This window comes from Benincasa hispida, chromosome 7 (assembly GCF_009727055.1).
Source record: "Benincasa hispida cultivar B227 chromosome 7, ASM972705v1, whole genome shotgun sequence".
NCBI classification, from domain to species: domain Eukaryota; kingdom Viridiplantae; phylum Streptophyta; class Magnoliopsida; order Cucurbitales; family Cucurbitaceae; genus Benincasa; species Benincasa hispida.
The window spans coordinates 47,699,986-47,720,964 of NC_052355.1; the positions used below are offsets into that span (position 1 = coordinate 47,699,986).

At 30.3% G+C, this 20,979-nt stretch overlaps 2 protein-coding genes across 4 annotated transcripts; one reads left to right on the forward strand and one right to left on the reverse strand.

Moving 5' to 3' along the window:
* Nucleotides 1–1,195: 1,195 nt before the first annotated feature.
* On the forward strand, nt 1,196–5,840 carry LOC120082207 (NADPH-dependent alkenal/one oxidoreductase, chloroplastic). Its single transcript, XM_039037484.1, has 4 exons — nt 1,196–1,979; nt 4,820–5,143; nt 5,215–5,374; nt 5,454–5,840. The coding sequence occupies exons 1-4, from the start codon at nt 1,563–1,565 to the stop codon at nt 5,717–5,719; spliced, it is 1,167 nt and encodes a 388-aa protein (XP_038893412.1). The 5' UTR covers nt 1,196–1,562; the 3' UTR covers nt 5,720–5,840.
* A 66-nt stretch (nt 5,841–5,906) lies between these two features.
* LOC120082208 (carbonic anhydrase 2-like) lies at nt 5,907–13,595 on the reverse strand. Of its 3 annotated transcripts, none has more exons than XM_039037485.1 (9): nt 13,444–13,595; nt 8,972–9,030; nt 8,654–8,800; nt 8,407–8,455; nt 8,107–8,223; nt 7,938–7,991; nt 7,733–7,818; nt 6,563–6,668; nt 5,907–6,359 (listed from the first exon to the last, which is right to left on the reverse strand). In XM_039037485.1, exons 1-9 carry the CDS (start codon nt 13,492–13,494, stop codon nt 6,195–6,197), a joined length of 834 nt encoding a protein of 277 aa, XP_038893413.1. In that variant the 5' UTR covers nt 13,495–13,595; the 3' UTR covers nt 5,907–6,194. The 3 variants fall into 3 exon arrangements, with proteins under 3 accessions (XP_038893413.1, XP_038893414.1, XP_038893415.1); XM_039037486.1 differs by lacking the exon at nt 13,444–13,595 and adding an exon at nt 9,301–9,454; XM_039037487.1 differs by lacking the exon at nt 13,444–13,595 and adding an exon at nt 9,301–9,427 and having other exon boundaries at nt 8,972–9,026.
* Nucleotides 13,596–20,979: the final 7,384 nt, after the last annotated feature.

Genomic DNA, 20,979 nt, shown 5'->3' on the forward strand with positions numbered 1-20,979 from the left:
TATACTTTATATACTTGATAACGATGTCTTTCACTGATAAATTATTGATAAATCAATCAAAGTTTACGCTTTTTTATACACTTGCAATATCTTATGTTGACAAATTTTACTAATATATTGGTGTATATATTTAGTATATTAATATAGTTATTTTTCTTTTTCTTTTAGTCAATGTGAATATTTGTCAACGACTGATTTGCTTTAAATTTGGTATGTAGATGTGTAGAATAACTTAACTCGAAGAAAAACCTCACAAATCCAACAAAAAAAACAAAAATAGAATCAAATTAAAGCTAAACACACAGATCTATCCCAATTGGAAAGATTAATCAAAATAAAATATTAATAGTATAATAAAATTTAATAAAACAAAAAAACCCCCAAAATTAGGTATGGAGAGAAGGAAATTAAATAAGAAAGAAGATAAAAACTAAAAATAGTTGCCCGAAAGATGAAATATTTGAAGAGAACAAATAGGAATGGAATTTGAGAGTGAGATTTATTTTATTTTATTCTTTTTTTTAGACCAGGTGGGAGACGGTAGAAAGAAAGAGAAAAAAAACACAGAAAACGTACACTGAAGCAAAGATATATAGAATTAATAGTTTTGCTATATTTACAAAATCGAAAAACTGAAGACAAGATTGCAAGTATGTTAATTATTTTTGCTGCCCAATACAATTTCCTAAAATAGGGCCAATACCATCCTGACTCAAAACATAACCTGAGGCCCTAATTAGACCCTTATTCAATTTCTCTATCTCTAATTCAAGAAAGAAACAAGGAAATGTTTCTAACACTTTTATATAGTACTAGTAATATATATATATATATATATATATTATATATATATATATATATATATATATCCTAGTGACTTATACCTCACTTCTCGAACCTTTGTATAATTCTTGATACTCTTAACTAATTTAAGCATCGAAGTTATATGACGAACACCATATGGATGTGTAGTTGTTTCTATTACAAGTCAATTTCTCTATTTTATCATTAAATAATGTAAAAACCTGATACAAATGTTATGTCCCAATTCCTACATCCAACACTCCTCATATTTGAAAATTTTCTTAAGGTTAATTTATGAATTTGAAATTAAAAAAAACAATTTGTTTTGTTTTGAAGTGTTATAACTTAACAGTTATCGATATGTATTCTTTATCGTGAGGTCTTTGGTTCAAATATCATACTATTTATTTATTTATTATCGTTATGATATTATTTTACGGAAATATGAAGAATTCAGTCAATTCACCACGGTATTGGCAGTGGACCAAACCGGGTCCAGGCCTGCTTTTTAAGTCTATGGATCTATCCTTTCAATTTAGAAGCCCACATAGTTTCGGAGGCCCAAGGCCCATTATTGATTATTGCTAGAACGCAAGCCTGACGACACGAGTTTCCGCTTGGCTCCAGATTCTAGAACGCTCTACTGGTGGGACAGCAAGGAATTGGTGGTATAGACCGCACCCTAACAATTTAGCGCCAACGAGATAAGCCGTAGACACAGAGTCTTCAGTAACCGTGAGTCTGTGAAGCGAAGAACAATGGAAGCGATTCTCGCATCCACACCTTCGCAACTCAAATCTCCTTACCACTCTCTCTCTTCTAAATTGTGGCCTTCTACTTCCCTAACTCTCCGGGAAAGTAAACGGAAGACGATTAGATACCCTCCGGCAACGGCGAGTTCACCGGCTTCTCGCATTCGTCTCAGAGTGCTCGCCAATTCGCAATCGGCGCCTGCTTCCGCCGTGGCGTCGGAAGTGGCTTCGGTGCCGTCGGACATGAAGGCGTGGGTGTATGGTGAGTATGGAGGCGTCGATGTGTTGCAATTTGATAGCAGTGTATCCGTGCCGGAAGTGAAGGGGGATCAGGTTCTGATTAAGGTCGTTGCGGCGGCGCTTAACCCTGTCGATGCTAAACGGATGCAGGGGAAGTTCAAGGCCACGGATTCTCCTCTTCCGGTAACATTTTCCTCCGACTCTTTTAGCCTTTTTATGTATATTCTGTTGCCTATATCTATTTGCTGCGAGAATAATGGAATCTAGTTCTGTGTAATAGAATTTAGGTTAAAATAACATTTCAGCCCTTGTATTTTGACGTTCGTTGTACTTTTCTTTCAAATATCTGATTTTAGTCGTATTTTTAATAAATATATAAATCTTCAATTTAATTTCTCAATAGTTATGTATGTATATTTTTAAAATTTGTAGTAAAAATGCTAATAAATAATTAAAAAATTTTGAAAAAAAATTAATAACAAATAAATAGTAGGAACTCAATTTAAATTTCTTAAATATACATAGATTAGAATTAGATATTTGAAAGTATATGAACTAAAATTAAATCAATTTGAAAATACGTTTACTCTTTTTTNTGAGAAATTATGCTTAACTCCTTACATTTATTCCACATCTAGAAATAGTCTAAATTATTAGTTATAAGTATAGCTTTTGAAATTTTGGTTAGAATTATAAAAAAAAAAATCTTTAGAAGAAAGTAATGAACAGAAGGAAAATGATTGGTATTTGGTAGAGATGTCCACTTCTCTCGTGGAGACAGGCTCGCGGGGACTCGCCTTGAGGGAATGGGAGAGTAAGAATGTTAAAAAAATCGATAACTCGAAAAAAACCGATCAACCTAACTCAACCCATGCGATTTGTGTTGTGTTGGGTTGGATTCAAATAAATGAAAATTTTGTGGGTTGGGTTGGTTTATGAATTTACCTAAAATAACTCAAATCAACCCGAACTTATTGTTAACTTTAAGATATATATATATTAAACTTATGATACAATTATATATACATATATTTATTTAAGTTTAATTTTTTTTGGATAATTTATTCTTCAGTAACTCCTAAAAATAGTGTTTTAGCACATTGGAAAGGAAATTTCATTATATAAATTGAAATTATGTTTAAATCTTAATTCAATATATAAAAATAATTAAATCAAACTTTTTCATATTAACATCATACTTCTTTTCATAACATAAATTAAAATAAATAACCTAATTAACCCGAACCAACCCAACTTGAATGTGTCATGGTTGGGTTGGGTTGGGTTGGATTCATTTTTTTAATAAGAGTTATTTGGGTTGAAGAAATTAACAAACCGAACTATTGGGTTGGGTCTAAAAAGTTCTTCAACTCAACCTAATCTAACTACGCACACCCCTATGAGGGAGGTTGTGGAGGAAAATTTTTTTGCAAAAGCTAAATGGAAAAGGGAACGGGGAATGAAAATAATGAATTCTGTTTCCATTTCATTCCCCGTCCCCACCCTATTAGGTTGTTTTCTTATATTTATTCTAATAATAATTTAATGTTATGTTACTTGTTTTTATTATATAAATATTTTATTTAACCTTTAAGATTTATTGTTTAATGATCAAAATAATGAATATGTTTGAATTAGTTTTTTTTAAAAATGACATATGAATTCTAATTCTCCATATAAAACTAATCATATAAAAGTTAACAATTTAATTAGAACGCCCAAAATGCACTTTTGGTCCCGGAGGTTTGAAGTAGATGTCTATTTAGTGTTCGAAGTTTCAAAATGAACACTTTAGTCCTCGAGGTTTGAAAAATGATTCTAAATTATCCTTGACGCTACTTGAATTGTTAGTTGACTAACAGGAAAATGATGTGAATGTTAAATGATGAGTTAGCTTGATTTGAAATTTTTATTAATTTAATATTACTTTAGTTAGTGACGTGGACTCTTTTTTTCTTCCCCCACACCTCTATCTCATTCTCCCTCCTCCCTCCTCCGGCGCCTTTCTCATTACCTCAATCAGCCACCCAGGCTACTTGAAGGAAAGTGATTTATTTTTTATTTATTTTTTTTTATTGACAAAAAATCAAACAGGGAATGATAGGGAACCAGATCCGGATGAATTCTTTGTGGGAAATCTCTGCCCCAATTCCCGTAGGGAATTTGACGGGGATGGAGATGGGAATGGAAAAACCATCTCCGAACCCGTCCCGTAGATATATCTAGTTTTTGGTATTTGAAGTTTACTCTTTTTAGTTCGAACAATAAGTGGGGTTTAGAAATTTACACATGTGAACTTTATGTTTAGGTTGACGTCTTTATAGTTAATTTTTGTACCCTCGAAAAAGAGATTAACGATAGGAAATGGAAAAAGGCTCTAATTCTAAAACAGACGATCAAAATTTAGACCTCATCCAGGACATTTTGGCTTATTTTCGTGTGGAGAAATAAAGATCGATGGAATTATACTAATTATAGATTCAAATAACAACAGAAATCTTTAATACTTCTTCTAGAAGTACTAAAAGCATATCTATTTCTTATTTCTATAATAGGAATGTTGAATCTCTAAACTCTCAGAACAAAACAGAGGGATTTAAATAGTAAAGGTTCTGTTGGTGGGTATCTTATCTTGTCAAGTAAGAAACCATGTAAGTTGAGGGTGGAGAGATTTGAACCTTGGACTTTAATATTCCACAATTAGTTCATATAATTTAGAACTTTTATATATATGTGTATGTATATACATGTCCATAAAATATACAAATATTAATGTTTAGTTTGCACAATTTAATTCATTGCATCTTAACTGAAATTATATCGACTACGCTACATCATTATATGTTAAAATTAAAATTATCTTATCGGTGGTTTAATTGTCCACCCTAGTCGAACTAACAAGAATTTAAAATTTAAATGTTACAAAAGTTAAACCAAATGGATTAAATTCAATTTTAAACGGGTTTTGATCATTGTAGCCATGACTATGAGATTGAATGAGGGTGTAATCGGATTATGTGCAGACAGTTCCAGGGTATGATGTAGCAGGTGTGGTGGTTAAGGTGGGAAGTCAGGTAAAGGAGCTAAAAGAAGGGGACGAAGTCTATGGCAACATCAACGAGAAGGCCCTCGATGGCCCCAAACAGTTCGGTTCTCTTGCAGAGTACACAGCCGTAGAAGAGAAACTATTAGCCTTGAAACCCAAGAATATTGATTTTGTTCAAGCCGCTGGATTGCCTCTGGCCATTGAAACAGCCTACGAAGGTCTCGAAAAAACCAACTTTTCTGCTGGCAAATCAATTCTCGTTCTCAACGGTGCTGGTGGAGTTGGAAGCCTAGTCATTCAGGTCATTTCTCCCACTTTCACATGAATAATTAACTCTCTCTGCAACTTATCTCTGCTGTGTTTCTACTTCAGTTAGCAAAACATGTGTTTGGAGCTTCAAAAGTTGCAGCCACTTCAAGCACTGGAAAGTTAGAGTTTTTGAAAAGTTTGGGTGCGGATTTAGCCATTGACTATACCAAGGAAAATATTGAAGATTTGCCCCAAAAATTCGATGTAGTCTACGATGCAATTGGTGAGGATTTGTATCATGTACTAATCTTGGGATTTGCCCATATTGATATTAGATTCTGAGACTGTTTCTCAAATGACAGGGCAGTGTGATAGGGCAGTGAAGGTAGTGAAAGAAGGTGGCAGTGTCGTAGCACTGACTGGTGCGGTGACGCCGCCTGGTTTCAGATTTGTGGTCACTTCAGATGGAGCCGTTCTTAAGAAACTGAACCCCTATCTAGAAAGTGGGAAGGTGAAGCCGATTGTCGACCCGAAAGGACCTTTTCCATTCTCTCAAGTAGTGGAGGCCTTCTCATATGTTGAAAGCAGCCGAGCCACTGGAAAAGTAGTCATACATCCAATCCCATGAGGGTATTAATCTATGGAATCTGTGAAAATTTTCCCATCTATTTCTACTCTGCTATGGCTCTGTAACTATTGGAAGTATCTCAGAAAAGATTAATATAAAAAGGATCTTATTATTGTCTTCATTTCTTTGTATTGTTAAATAAGTATAGAATGAAATTCAATGAGCTTGATCAGCTACTTCCAAAAGAGAATGAAGCAAGACATTTCATTATACTTATTGTTTATAACATTACAAAAGTGGGGGTGATTACAGGAAACATTTTCAAGATAAGGGAACAAAAGGGAAGTGAAAGAAAAAAAAAGAAACTCTTATTGGAGGGGAAGACATCCCTGCAAGTATAAATAAGTCCTTCATGAGCCTCGCATCAAATTACAGCAGAGTAGAATACAGACGCATTGCAGAAAGGGAAGAAACTAAAAAATAACCGATCGGCCGAGTTTGATTATTGTCGTCGAGAAGGTATTGTATAGTATTTTCAAACTGCTAGAGAAGGTGAGATATTAAAATCAAGATTCCAAAGCTCAAAAGCTCCAGAGACAAAGTTGTAATGTGCACCCCTTATGAACAGTTGCTTGTTGACAACAGCTTCTCTTACAAAAGGATATGACAGCAAGTTTCCAAGGGAAACGTTCACGGCCTCCTGCAATGTACATTAATGTTTGATATTACAATAAATCAAATAAACTTCTAGAATTCACGTTATTGAGTACTTTGTTCACACTAAATTTTTCCATTTTTAAAAGCATGTTGATGTAAGTATAAAATTCATGCTCTTCTAGTATTAGAAAATTTCTCGATTTTATATGTGGATCTAGAATGAATTTTTTAAAATCATTATTTTACCTTCTCGCAGTTTGTGCATTTGTCCTCGAAACTCAAGTCGGTGCAATATGACTGGGTCTTGGTTCTGGCAGGTGTGCAAATTTGCACCCAATTCTCAATGAAATCACTGTTAAATTAAAGGAACTTCGTTACTTTTGCTTAAAAAGGCAAATCCCAAGATATAGAATCAATCAGAGAGAAAATAGGATCTGGATTTGGAATGAGCTGTTACTTCTCTTATCCGGGCTGAGAGATAGGTAAAAACTAAAAAGTGGGTTTTTTCATTGCACAAATTCCCACAAATTTGCAAATAAAATCGTTATAAATTATGACTTCTTTTAGGGCCAAATAGAAAAGGGTTGATCTGTAAAGTAAAGACAAAAGGTGGGAAGTAAAGGAATTGTACTTATCATTCTGCACTAAATAGTAAAATGCAAAAGTTTCAGTTGCAATTTATAAATTTCTAAATTATGTCCCTTCGCTTTATATATATAGAGAGAGAAGTTCCTCCAAGAATATGGTACCACCAGAGTGGAAAGGTTAAAGGGCTTTTATTGAGAGAGAGTATTCCTATGTGATTCACCACTCCATTAAAATCTAACCCTAATTCACTCTGTTTATTTATTTTACCCACCATCACATGGGAAGAACTCACCTAGGCCAATTGCCACCTAACTTTTATTTATATGTGTATTACAAGTGGGTCAAAATAAATTAACTCTTAATGAAAACTTTATATTAATTAAATTTGTCCACTATTGGTTATATTAATTAAGTTTAATCTTTTAAACTTTTTATAATTTTACCCACATACAGATAAGTTCATGAACTTTTACATTTATGTCTTATTTTTTATAATAACAAATTTAAAAAATAACTAGTCTAATTTTTTCTATAAGACAGACTCAAAATTGAAAATGAGGTATTCCAGGATATAACAACCTTTTTAAAAAATTGTAAATATAATAGAATCTACTAGAGATAAACTCTATAGTTTATCTATACTTCGACAACTAGATTTAAATTTGATCATATTTACAAATCCTTTTGTATTGTATTATATTTGGTGATATTTTGGATCTCATCCCTATATTCACCCCTAAAATTTTGGATCTATTAGCCATTTAAAAAGCAAATAAAAAGTAATTTTAAAACTACTTATAAATTTTTAGACATTGAAAAGGAACTTGCCTGGAAATGGTTCCGTCATCCGGGATGGACATGAGGCCCTTAATACCACCACAGCAGCTATGTCCAATCACCACTATATTCTCCACCTAAATTAATTAAATTTTGAATTTTTAAAATTAGAATGAAAATAATCATGACCATACAATCCCAAGAAAATGGGGGGATGATTAAAATATTTAATTTAATAATATATAAAAATGTCCACCTTAAGATGCAATACTGCATATTCAATTGCTGCACCCGCTCCTGAATATTTTTTCTACAAACAGCCAAATTAAGAAATAAATAATTAAATAAATAAGTTTTAAAAAGTTGAAATTAATTAATTATTTTAAAACGGATGGAGGAAAATAAATGGATAACGACAGGCCAACCTTGTCAAATGGTGGGACCATGCTAGCGATATTACGAACCACAAAGGCCTCCCCTGGTTGAAAATTCAATATGTGCGAAGGGCAAACTCGGGAATCCGAACACGCAAATACCAAAAACTGCATTTACACGTGGACATCTGTTATTGGCTCTTTCGTCTTTTTGTTTTTTGTTTTTTTAATTCAATTCAACACCTTATCTAACCACAATAATTGCAGTGGTGCTCTTATCATAGCCCTCCAAGAAATTATAATTTACATTTTCCCCCCACGGTATTTTTCTGAAAATTGCAAGTTCCTTACCTTTGGGCTTTGGCCTTTCGCAAGTTGACCATACAAGTCAGGATTCGTCCTAAAAAAAAAAAACAAAATCACGTTAATTATAATTAATTAATATTAATTAACTATGATTTGAAATGAATTAGTGAAGAAGCGTGATGGCATAAGGACAGGCAGATTCATTATCTAAAGGATAATTAAGAGGGAATCAACCAAACAGCATATTCGGAAAAAAAAACAAATCAAAGGAAGTAAAGAAAACAAAACGTACTCGAATTTGGACTTCTTAAAATGGGTGAACCCGGTTCTGATCCTATCAACCGGGTCGAAGCCATTTGAATTGGCGGTGGTCCCGGCCAATTCAGTGGTTATTTGCCGGATCTTTGCGGCGGCGGCATCCTGAAGGTCGGCTTTCTCACTACATTTAAAACGGAAATCGTTACGGAACGTTCTTTAAGACAATCAATTCGGGGCGGCCCTACGTGGTGGGCCGCCGCCCTAATTACCGGTGGCCGGCATTTAACGGAAAAAAACAAACAAGAAAAAAAAACAAAGGAACAAAACGGATAGAAGGAAATGGATCCGGTACCTGAGAAGCTTTGTGAGTCCGGCAATTGCTTCCTCGTACGACTCTTGCGCCATGTCTTCCTGATAATTCCAAATCAGTCCCCAAAATAATTTAAAAAACCCTCCAAAAAATTAAAATTTAAGAGATCGCTAAAGCAATAATACTATTTAAAACCGTGTCGGTGGAGAATTCAGATAATCGTTTTTCTTCAAAATTTTGATAAGGAAGATATAAAAAGAAAAACCCAATAATTTTCTTATGGAAAAAAAAAAAAAACAAGAGAATTACGATGAGGATCCAGAAATTAAGAAGAAGAAGAGGAAGAATATGAAGAGATTTGATGAACAAACCTATTAATTCGTGTGTGATAATCTGCGGCCTTATTGGATTATTAATGTTGTTAGAAAGGAAAATTAAACAATCAGGAAGCAAAAGCTATAGCATGTTGCTCAAGACAGTCCCACATTTATATAATGGAAGTAAGAAGATATTGATGAAATTAAAGAAATTAATTTACCCAATTTGCATTTTCTTATTTAGAGAATGGACATATTTTTTTTAGATAATGGGAAAATGACGTCGGAAAAAGTCTCAACTTTTTAATTTTCTAAGTCCGCGTTCTTTTGGCTTCTTCCAAAATTTACACGTAATTCTAACATACTATAATCGGCATGTAACTATACGTATTAGTTGACAAATTTTGAAATTTAAAATAAATAACTGAAAAAAAAAAGTAAGTAATAAAAATTGGAATTCTTTTGGGAATTGTCCAAATTGCAAAAGGGAAAGATGTGATTTTGATGGTGTGAATGTGACTGTGCTATAAATTTTCAATGGTGTGGATGAAAAAGCTTGATTTGATCACAGCCGTGGATTTGGAGAAGAATTTGGATGAAGGGCTGTGATTTTTTTATTGGAAATAGATGAATGTGTGGTGGTTGAAGCAGCTGTTTAGACCCGAAATGATGAACTGAAGTGGTGGAGGAGAGTCAATGTCGATGGCGTCAATTCTGGTGGCATTAGTTGACGAGTTAACATAGATACCCTGTCCGATGACGGCCACGTGTCCACACCGTAACATGTGATCACTAATAAAATAAAATAAAATGTAGACCATACTATACGAATATTAGACATCTCTACTTTACCTGTTTTATATTAAACAAATTTATATTTACATTACACATATCTATTCTTTTCAAAATGAATATAAGTGATTCTATTTTATTTTTTATATTTGAAAGTATTTGTGCCATTTTATTTGACAATCCGTCCAAATTTATAACATTTGTTTGTAAAAGTTAACTCTACTTTTTCTATAAAATTGATTCTAAATAGTCAACAATATTTTTGAAGTAATTTTGAAAAAGGAGAAAAAGTGATTTTAACTATTTTAGAATCACTTCCAAACATATTACAAGAGTTTGATTCATCCACTACATTATCACAAAAAAGAAAGAGAGAGAAAAACTAGACAATTTTTTTTTTTTTTTTAATAATAATTGACATGTTCTATATCCTCAATCTTCATATCTTGATTTATTATACTAAAAATGTATATTCAAAATTTATTATTATTATTGTTGTTTCCATGATGGAATCTAAAGTCAAAAGTAAAACTAACCTTGGTTGTTTTTTTATAAGAATTCATAAAATTGTCAAACATTGGGGGCCATTTTGTGAATTGAATTCCTCAAACTTAACTCTACTTTTCCTCAAAGGGTCACGGTATTGGAAAGGCCACTATATTTTAAGGACCGGAGACTTTATAATTGAAGAAAAATAATTCCGGTTTGGCCATATGGAATTTATTATAATACAAACGTTTTAATAATTAATGTTATTTCTTTCCCAAAATAATAATAATAATAATAAATAAAAATAAAAATAATTAATGTCGTTTTGTTGGGATAAAAGGAATGTCAAATTACCAATTTGGTCAATATGGTTTTGACTTTCTTTTAATTTTAATTTTTTTTTTAATAAAATCTTGATTTTTAACTCAGGCATTATAGCTTTGAAAATTTTAAATTTATTATTGACTATTTAAACTCTAGATTTTTTTTTAAAGTTAAAACTTATAACTTTACGAGACAAACGGTCGATTATCTCGTTTATCTAGTAAGATCGTAAGTTTGTTTTGTGAAATTATTTCACGGGATAAAAGACTTACTTACGAACTCAATTTTACGAGACAAACGACTATTTTTCAACATAAAAAAATAAAAGACTACTTTTTAACATATTTGTCTCTTTTGAAACTCTAAAAAATGAAAGAAATTAGTCATTTGAACTTGGGACTCTCACGTTTATATTTTGAAAACAAAATATGAAATTGAATATTGAAGTTTCTAATTTAAGATAAATGAGTTAGGTAAGTTGGGTGATTTCATATTCAAGAAAACTGAATGATCATTTATTACAGGGCAAAATGATATTTTCACATGTTGCGTCCCTCCACTTAAAGATTGAAAAGATGGAAAAAAAGGTTTAAAAAAAGTAGATTTTAAAAATAAGGTTACTTTTGAATTGGAAAATTTTTTTTGGATCAAAGTTGACCATTTTCCTTACTCATGTTTGTTTTTTTTTTTTTTTTTTTTTTTAATTTTCGTTCTAAAAATAAATAAAATATTAATATGTAAATAGTTTATTTAATTATTTTCATTTACTGAATTATGATTAACAAGTAAGTTTAATTTATATTATGAAAATTTTATTTTCAAAATACTAAAATAATTGATTTTAAGAATTTTTGAAGAATAAAAATTATAAATAAGATAATAAAATTAAAATTAACACATGTATATATAATCATATCGTAAGTAAAAAAACACATTTCATAAAATTAATAATAACTTCAAGTTGATTCAAATTATTGTAGGTAACCCAAATGAATTGATGATCAACTCAAATAGTACGAATTGGATTAAGTCGATCGAATTTTTAGATACTCCTAAATAGAGTGATCCAAAATTATTTGTTGATTTGTCTTGTCCAATCCATCGTTCAAAGCTTTAAAATAAGTTACATTTCATCATTCATATATAAATTTATAATTAATTTGTAAGCTTTCCGATTACTAGATATTTATATTACTTAAATTATCATTTTTATTCGAGCCGTTTTCAAATGAAAGAAAATGAGTCAACTTATTTATAAATATAGTAAAATTTACTATCTTTTGATGATAGACTGCGATATCTATAAATGTTTGATAGATGTTTATCGTGGTCTATTATTGGTAGATAATGACTTTTTACTTAAGAAATATTTGTATCAACTTTACAATTTAAAACAATTATATTTTTTTATTCCTTTGGCACTAATTTGGTTTTTATATTTTGAAGTTGGTACAATTTTAGTCACCGTACTCTCAAATATCTAGTTTTATTCTCCGTATTCTTAATAAATTTTAAATTTAGTTTTTCAAAATTAAATTATATCAAAATTAGCTAAGATAATAATAAAAATTTTTAAAAATCAGAATTGAAAACCTCCAAAATATAAGGACCAGAATCACATTTTAATCCTACCTTTTTTATCTCTAATGTTTAAACTTGAGATATTCACTGGTTTTCAATATATATTATATATATTTCTAAAAAAACCCCTTAAGATATTCAAATGGTCAATGATTGCACATTTATTTTCAGTTTCTTTTTTTCTATTTTGAGAACAATTCAAAGAATCTAAATTAAAGTATCCTTTAATCAAATTAATTATATGATTTATTTTTAAAAATACAGTTAATGCGATGTAGGCTAAAATACTGCCTATATTATTTATTGAGATATCCATGATTAATTGCTTTTGTTGTTATTATTGTTGTTCTAAAAAGAAAAAAGAAAAACAAAAAAAGAAAAAAAAACCCCTTTGTTGTAGCTGTAGGCTATAAATACTAATTACTAAGGTTCGCTCTTTTTTTTAAAAGAGACTTTAGCCTTTTTTAAAACTTGATATTAGCTGTTAGATGTAAAAAAATTCAAAATTATGATTATTTTAGATCAAAATATTCCATCTTATAAGTCTCCTTTTCATATTCTTGGTTCCCTATTTTAGTATTTTTGCTAAAACTAAATTAAAGGAGTTACTTACTTTTCGAAAAGAGATATAAAAGGAGACCAAGTACGGTATTATTATTATTTTTCTCTAAGCAAATAGTTTTTTAATCCCTAAATTTTGAATTTAATTTTAATTATATCTCTAGATTTTTGAACTGTTACTATCGAAGTTTGAATTTGATTTTTATTGATTCCGAAGTTTTAGAGTATCGGAACATTTTCATTTTTGAGTTTTGAGTTTAGATTTATAGAATTAATAGAAACAACCGAGACAAACAAATATTTTAGTGTTTATTATTAATATAATTGAATATAAAATGTGAATAAAGTGAGACGTTCAATCAAAGCAATTAAGTTGATAAATATTTTGAAAAGAAAATCAATTTTATCGATAGAAGTAAACTAAAAAGGGGTAGAGAGATTAGTCCTTACCGAGACCTTGGCAGAGCAGCATAGCATACAACTTTTAAAGCTGGGGGCCATTTTTGCACAATGCCTTCCTCTCGTAAAGAAATTCAAGAGAGCTTCTAAAAATAGAGAAGGCAGAAAAGTTGGAAGGGGACAGAAAAAATATTAGAATGAAGGGAGAAGGAAAAAAAAAAAAAAGGAAGGAAGACGATAGTTTGGGATAGAGAAAAGAAAGTGATGGATGAGGTGAGAATTACAAAGGGGAGATGGCTGCTCATTTTTTGGATTAGAATCCCATGTTCCACATTCCTTTCAAATTCACCCTCAACCAAACAAACACAAATACTAGAGAAGTCCACGGGCAGGACGATTTCTTCGGTCCCCCTTTCCATTTCATTTCTCTTTTTTATGTTCCTATCTAGCTTACAAAGAATAAACGGAGAATTGATCGGTGTACTATGGAGAAATATGTTGTCTTGAAAGCAAAAACGGTGCAACTTCGATACTAAATTGCATGAAGTCGATTGTTCTCCAAGATTAACATAACAATCGATCTCTGATGTGTACTCGTCAAAAGACGATTGAAATCAAACAACAGTTTTAAAAAAGAATGAAAGAGTCGAATTAATTTCAATAAAACTACAACACACTTTGATGAATCAATTTTGAAAACTATAATAAAACAATAAATTTTTTGATAAAAATAAAGAGAAATGTAGTAAAAAGTTATTTATTTTTACATGCAAGCACAATGCCCAATCCAAACTCATTTGTCCAACGGACAATGGTAGCATGCGCATGTGGGACAAGTTCATACTCCCTCCCCAACCACAATTTAGAAATTTCCCTTTATATTATTGATAAGACTTTACATCATATTATATTTAGAAATTTGTGGCTAAAAATTCTTATAATACACAAACAATCATAATCATCGGCTCTAACAGATCCACTCAAAATAATGGGCCAAGGCCCAATATGAAAAATAGATGGGCAATCGGACGTAGGGTTAAAATAGGCCGGCTACTTTGAAAAATAGCTAAACCATTTTTATTTTAGAAAAATTTAAACTTATAAAATTAGAAATAACAAAATTTCAAAATTTTATTTTGGAAAAATAGAAAAATGGTCTAAAATTAGCAAAATAGAAAAATGTTTTTCAGAATTATTAATTACTAATTATCAAAAGACCAAAATTCCTATGAACACCAAAAACTCATTAATTCGAAAATACTAAATATAAAATTCAAATCATAACATACTATGATTCCATTAACTATTAAAATACCAATATTTTGAAATCTTACAAAAATAACCACTAATTCAAAAATCTAAAATTCAAAACATGGAATAGTTTCAAATACCTTAGACTAAATTTATACAAAAATTCGAAATTCACATCGGACTAAAATACCTTCAGTTTCGAATATTCAATTTATAGAAAAAAAAAGAATGTAAAAAATCTAGAAGGTATAACAATTATACTTTAAATATACATTAAAAGATAATTCATGTAATAAAATTTGCTTGAAATACTCCTCAATTTAATTTTTGAATTTACTGAAAAGAAGGATTGTAACAAATCTAGAAGATATAATTATTATAAATACAAAAGATCTAATTGTTACATTGATTTGTTTAAAAAGAAAGTGAGAAAACCAAAGAAACCACATCAACAAAATGATTCAAATAAAATAAAATAAAATAAGGTGTATAATATTTTTTTTAAGTAGAATTGGAATATGGAATTCAAATCACAGACCCCGCGATTATTAACACACTCACTCGAATGTCAATTGAATTGGGCATTATGAAGTTAAGCTTGAATAGTTTTTTTTTTTTTTTTTTAATTTTTTAATTTTTTAATTTTATAAAATGGGTTTTAATCAAGATTTTAAAAAAATAGTAATAACAAAATAAAGAAGGTAAACAAAATGAAAATTGAGATATGAAATGAACAAGAATGCAAATTAATTAGGAAATTAGAAGTTGGAGTTGAAAAAAGTCACATACCTACAAAAACAGTGTGAGATCGCTCTTCTTGCAGCAGTTAATCTGTAAGTTTAAAAGGAAAATATAGATATTATAAAGTTTTAATGCCTAAAAAAAATATCATACGTAAATAAATAATAATAATAATAATAAATATAAGATAAACTTGCTAAATTTGAGGGGAGTTATCAAAATGACAAAATCGGCAAAACTAACAAATATTCCCTATAAAACAACGAAGGGGGCCGGGCGTGAGATGAGGGGTACAAAGGGAAAAACGGGAACAAAAGATTTGTAAATGTCAAACCGGTTTAGCTATATTTAACACTTAACACAAACATGGTTTCATTCCATCACTCTTTAAGTTTTTATTTTTTTATTTTTATCAAATACTCGTTTGAATTTTATGATATTTGATATTATATTAGATAATTCATGGTTAGACATCTTTGAATCAATTCAAAATGAGAGGGAGTAGTCCATAGATCGTTTAAAGATTATGAGGTCTTCACGAATCTTTTTAACGAAGGATCTCGATATATAAACATAATCAAATATATATACGGATTAATTCAACCTTAAATTGATAAATTGATATATGATGATATTATTTTGTGTTGAATGAAATAACACTATCGCATGTGGAAAATGTCTCCCCAAAGAATTAAATATATATAAATACGAGCAATGATATTGGTGAACAGTAGAATGAAAAATTGTCAGAAACAACACATTTAAGTTTTTATCCTACAAAACTAGCATCTCTTTTGAAAACTCGTAAAAATAGTTTTTCTCGGTCCATCTCGAGCGAGATCGACCATGAGATATTAGTTAAAAAACCAACTTTTTCCAACTTATCGATTGTTTGAGACTTTCTCGATACATCTTGCCAGATTATATACCAAGATTATGTGCATCTTGGTACTATGATCTCATAAAAAATAACACCAAGATTCTATATATTTGAGTTTGTTCGGTGAAATCTCGAGCATCATTAACACTAAAATTCATATATTTGAGCTTTCTAGGTGGAATCTCAGATAAGATTAACACCGAAATTCTATATATATATCTAAAATCTTACCCAATTTTTCGAAAAAGCTTGATCTTTCTCAAAATTTAAAAATATTTAATTAATTTGGAAAATCTAATTTGATAATTGGAAAATGCATTTGAAATTTTGGAAATTCATAAAATTTTGAAAACATAAATTATGCTAAAAATTTGAAAAATTACATAATAATTTGATATAATATTTAGTAAGTTCAGAGAAAATTTGAAAATAGTATAAGATTTGGGAAGATTACAAAAAAAAAAAAAAAAATTGGTGTATAATAATGCGAGATGTACCGAGAATGCCCAAAACAATCGATAAGTTGAAAAAAATTAATTTTTTGAATAAATTCTTGAAACCGAGAAAAACTATTTTTATGAATTTTAAAAAAACGTGCTAATTTTATAAGGTGAAAACCTAAACGTGCTATTTTTCACAATTTCTTCGATAAAACCTTCCTATAGTTTTTAAGCCTAGGTTAATATGAAAAATATTTAGATAGATTTTAGACTACATCTATTTGTATGTAGATCACACAAGTATACAATTACAAGTCATTACATAACAAACTTTTTTTTTTTTTAAGAAAAAATATTACATATTTTCTTTCTTTGTAATGGATGAAGTTTTGCTTGAGTAGAGTTCAACGTGTGCACCAAAGTATTATTCGACTAAGAATTAATGAAGTTTTACTCAGTTCATACTTCATCAAATTTACGTCATGTGTGCCACTTTTATTCTTAAATTACTCATAAATATCGTGAACTAGTCATAATTATATTATTTTAATATATCTAATTCACTCTTTAGTAGAGTATTAAATTTTTGCTTCAAAAAAATAAAAATAAAAAAATAGATTATTGAATTTTTGTCCATATTTTCGGATATTCATATAGGTTGATATTAGACATCAAAAGATGAATCAATATTACCATTATATCATAAAATAGGTGAAAAATCAGAAAAAAAAAATGTCGTCGAAATATTAAAAAACAGTGAGAAAAATTAATAAAAATATTTAAAAAATAGCGAGAAAACAATTAATAAAAATAGATGCAACTGAAATGCACTCAAGTGTTTTTGTTTTATCAATATAAATATTTTTATAAAATAGCGAGACCTAACATTTTTCATATACTTGTATTTCCATCTCCACATCCTCAAGCTAAAGAAGAAGATGAACAATCAAGGGTATTCGTGGGTTGGGTTGAGTTGAAGTACTTTTAGACCCAACCCAATTGTTTGAGTGATAAGTTTTATCAATCCAAATAACCCTTATTAAATAATGAACCCAACCATGAAACACTTTAGTTGGGTTAGTTCAGGTTATTTGGATCATTTATTTAATTTTTTACTCTATCAATAAGTCAAATTAATATGTGTAAAAAAATTATTTTATTATTTTCTATATTGAATTAAGATTAAGAACTGAATTTCAATTATTGTGAATTCTTTTCTTTCCAAAATGATAACAATTATTTTTAGGAGATGTTGGAGAATGAATGATCCAAAATTATTAATTAAAAAATATATATACGTATATATAATTGTATCATTAGTAAAAGACGTATTTTAATAAAAATTAATAAGAAGTTCAAGTTGGTTTTGAAGGAGATGAATCCTCAGCCGAAGCGAGTGATCGTATTGTGTCAGTGATTTCATTTTGGACAGAACTCAAAATTAGAGAAAAAATGTATTAAAGGATAAACATAAACATACAACTTATAAGCTTGCGATTAAAAAATTACAGAGAAAAAGGGAAAGTGGTTTTCACTTACCCTTGTAGAAAACCCTTCTTCACGTTTTCCTTTTCCAGAAGTCACGAACACTGCCTTCACCAAATCTTCTATAAACATGAATACCACAACAAGGAAACTTTGCTATTCTCCAACAAGGGATGAAGTTGTGGCACTTCTTTGGAGATTTTGGTTGAAGGGAAAGGCAAAAGAATTTTTTGGGAGTTGAGAGAGTTTTCTTCTTCTTGGAAAGTTCTCTGTGTAACAATTGCATATTTCTTCTATCTTTCCTCACACAAATAATTAGAGAGAAGGGGAAAGGAGTTACAATAACTCCCTTCCATATGTGTAGAAATAACTCCCCTTTAATGGAGAGTTATTTTATTTCAAAACATTGTATTAAAAACAAACTTTATAATATAATGTTAATAAAATAACATATAGTTGATTAATTAACCATTAATTTATAAACCATATGTTATGCATCTTAATCTGCAACTCTCTCTTATAACTTATGGTTTTAATATGAATCTCATTCATATTAATTTTAACTTTGGGGGCATTCGGCAAGGACTATCTTAAGACTATAATAACCACCTCTTGCTACGGCAAAAACTATTTTGTAATCCCTAATTAGCTACAGTCAATACTATTTCAAAACTCCCATTTACTACAGTATTTATATGCTACAATTTTTACTATTTTACATTCATCATTTTTTATTTTTATTTTTGATATACTGTTTACTATTTCCTTTTCAAACTAAAATAGTTTACACTTCAAATACATAATATTATAACCCAAACTAAACAATCTATACCCAAAAGACAAACTACTATAACCCAACTATAATAACCTAGGATTATAATTACCAACTCCTTGTCTCAAATGCTCTCATAGTATTTAAACGGATCCTATTCATATAAATGATACTTAAATCTTATTCAAATATTTATCTCTCACATATTATAGTCTTAATTATAAATCATATTCTTAATCAACTATATACCATAAACTATCAACAAACATTATACTTTACATTAATACTATTAATGTAAATAATACCTTTAATTTCCTTAAATAGTTTGAACAATTCAAATTATTCCAAAAGCAATTATCCCTTGTTTTGTCCTTAGTGAGCTAGCAAGGGGACCTAATGGACCTACAAATTAGAAGCTTTAATGATATGAGATTAATCAATTAAACTCTTTAATTAGATTAATTAACATTTATTAACTGTCGCGACTCCACTAAAGACCGACAACTCCACTCTTCGCACTGTAGATATATTTTGTGTCTATGGATATAACCAATCAATAGTAAGTCGACCATTCACAAATTGCTCATAACTACAGTTAAGTCAAATTACCGTTTTACTCCTGTAGTTATATCTAACTTCTTAAGTACCACTGGTCCCTCTAATGAACAATAAATTATAGTCCAACTATAAACTAGACTCCTCTCTGGCTAATGAAAGAGTGAGATGCCTCATTGTTCAAGATCCGAAATCAACCCTTAAGAAGCAATTCATCTACTTTTCCTATGACCAAGAAGGAGTGAACTCCATCTTGTGTAGCTGTGTTCCTAGCTCCCTACTCGGACAAGTCCCCAAAATGATAGGCATATTGAGACTCTCACCTCAAAGGATCGCCCTTATAGGTAACATTTCACAACTTACATAGGATTAAGGTCGAGTTACTTATGGTCATCCTAGTGAAATGTAAGTCTCTTCAAGTAACAGTGTTATAAAGAAAGACTAATTATTTCGTGGTCTGTTCTTATAAAAACTCTTTGTATAGGATACCCTTGTAGGGATGAAAGTCGTAACGTAGCGGAAAGCACAGAACCAAAACTCAATAATAATTTAGGATTTCTGAAATACTCATACACCGAGCAATTCAGAAATAATACAGAGACCAAAGAAAAATAACAATTAGCCTATTATAAAATTAGAACCTAGGTTAAGCATGCTTAAAATTCTCAGAAAAGGGATAGAAAACCTTTACCTTTGTAGAACCAAGTGAGAATCTGTAACATCCCGAGCTTTTCATAATTCAAATTATGTATTTCCACAAAATTCGAGGACAATTTTATTAATTTTGAAATTCAGTTTTGTTTAAAGGAAAGATTTGGACTTATGTCACAATTAATTTAAGTTTAAGTGAATTTATTTTAAGTTAATGTCAAAAGTGAGATGTTATTTGGGAAAATTTGTTTTAAATTTGGAGTTTGGATTTGTTTTTTAAAAAGGGAAAGGGAATGAATATATATATGTATGTATGTATTTACAAATTATGTGGGGTTTTAAAAAATAAAATAGAATAGAATAAATTAAAACATAAACTAAAGTTTTATTTTATTTTAAGTCATTATTATTTTTTTTTTTATAAAAACAAAAGTAGAACCCCCCTTCGTAAAGCTGCACATGAATTACCCCTCCCCCCTCCCTTCCCCCCCCCCCCCCCCCCAAAAAAACAAAAAAAAACACCTTCTTCCCTTTTTTTCTTTTCCGCCGCTGCCTGCACCCACGCGACCAGCCATCGTCTATCACCCAACCATCTGCCGCTCGCTTGTGCCGCCAACCGTCTGCCTCCAACTGAGCCTTCATGTCGTGCGCTACCACTGCCTTTAGCCAACCCATCGCCGACGGATCGTGTCGTCCATCTCCTGTATGTGTGCGAGCCGTCACCAATTGTCTGCCGCTTCGTTCGTGGGTCACCGTACCGTTTGCAAGTTTCCAGTTTCTCATCCGCTCACATCTGAAGCCCAACTGCCGCG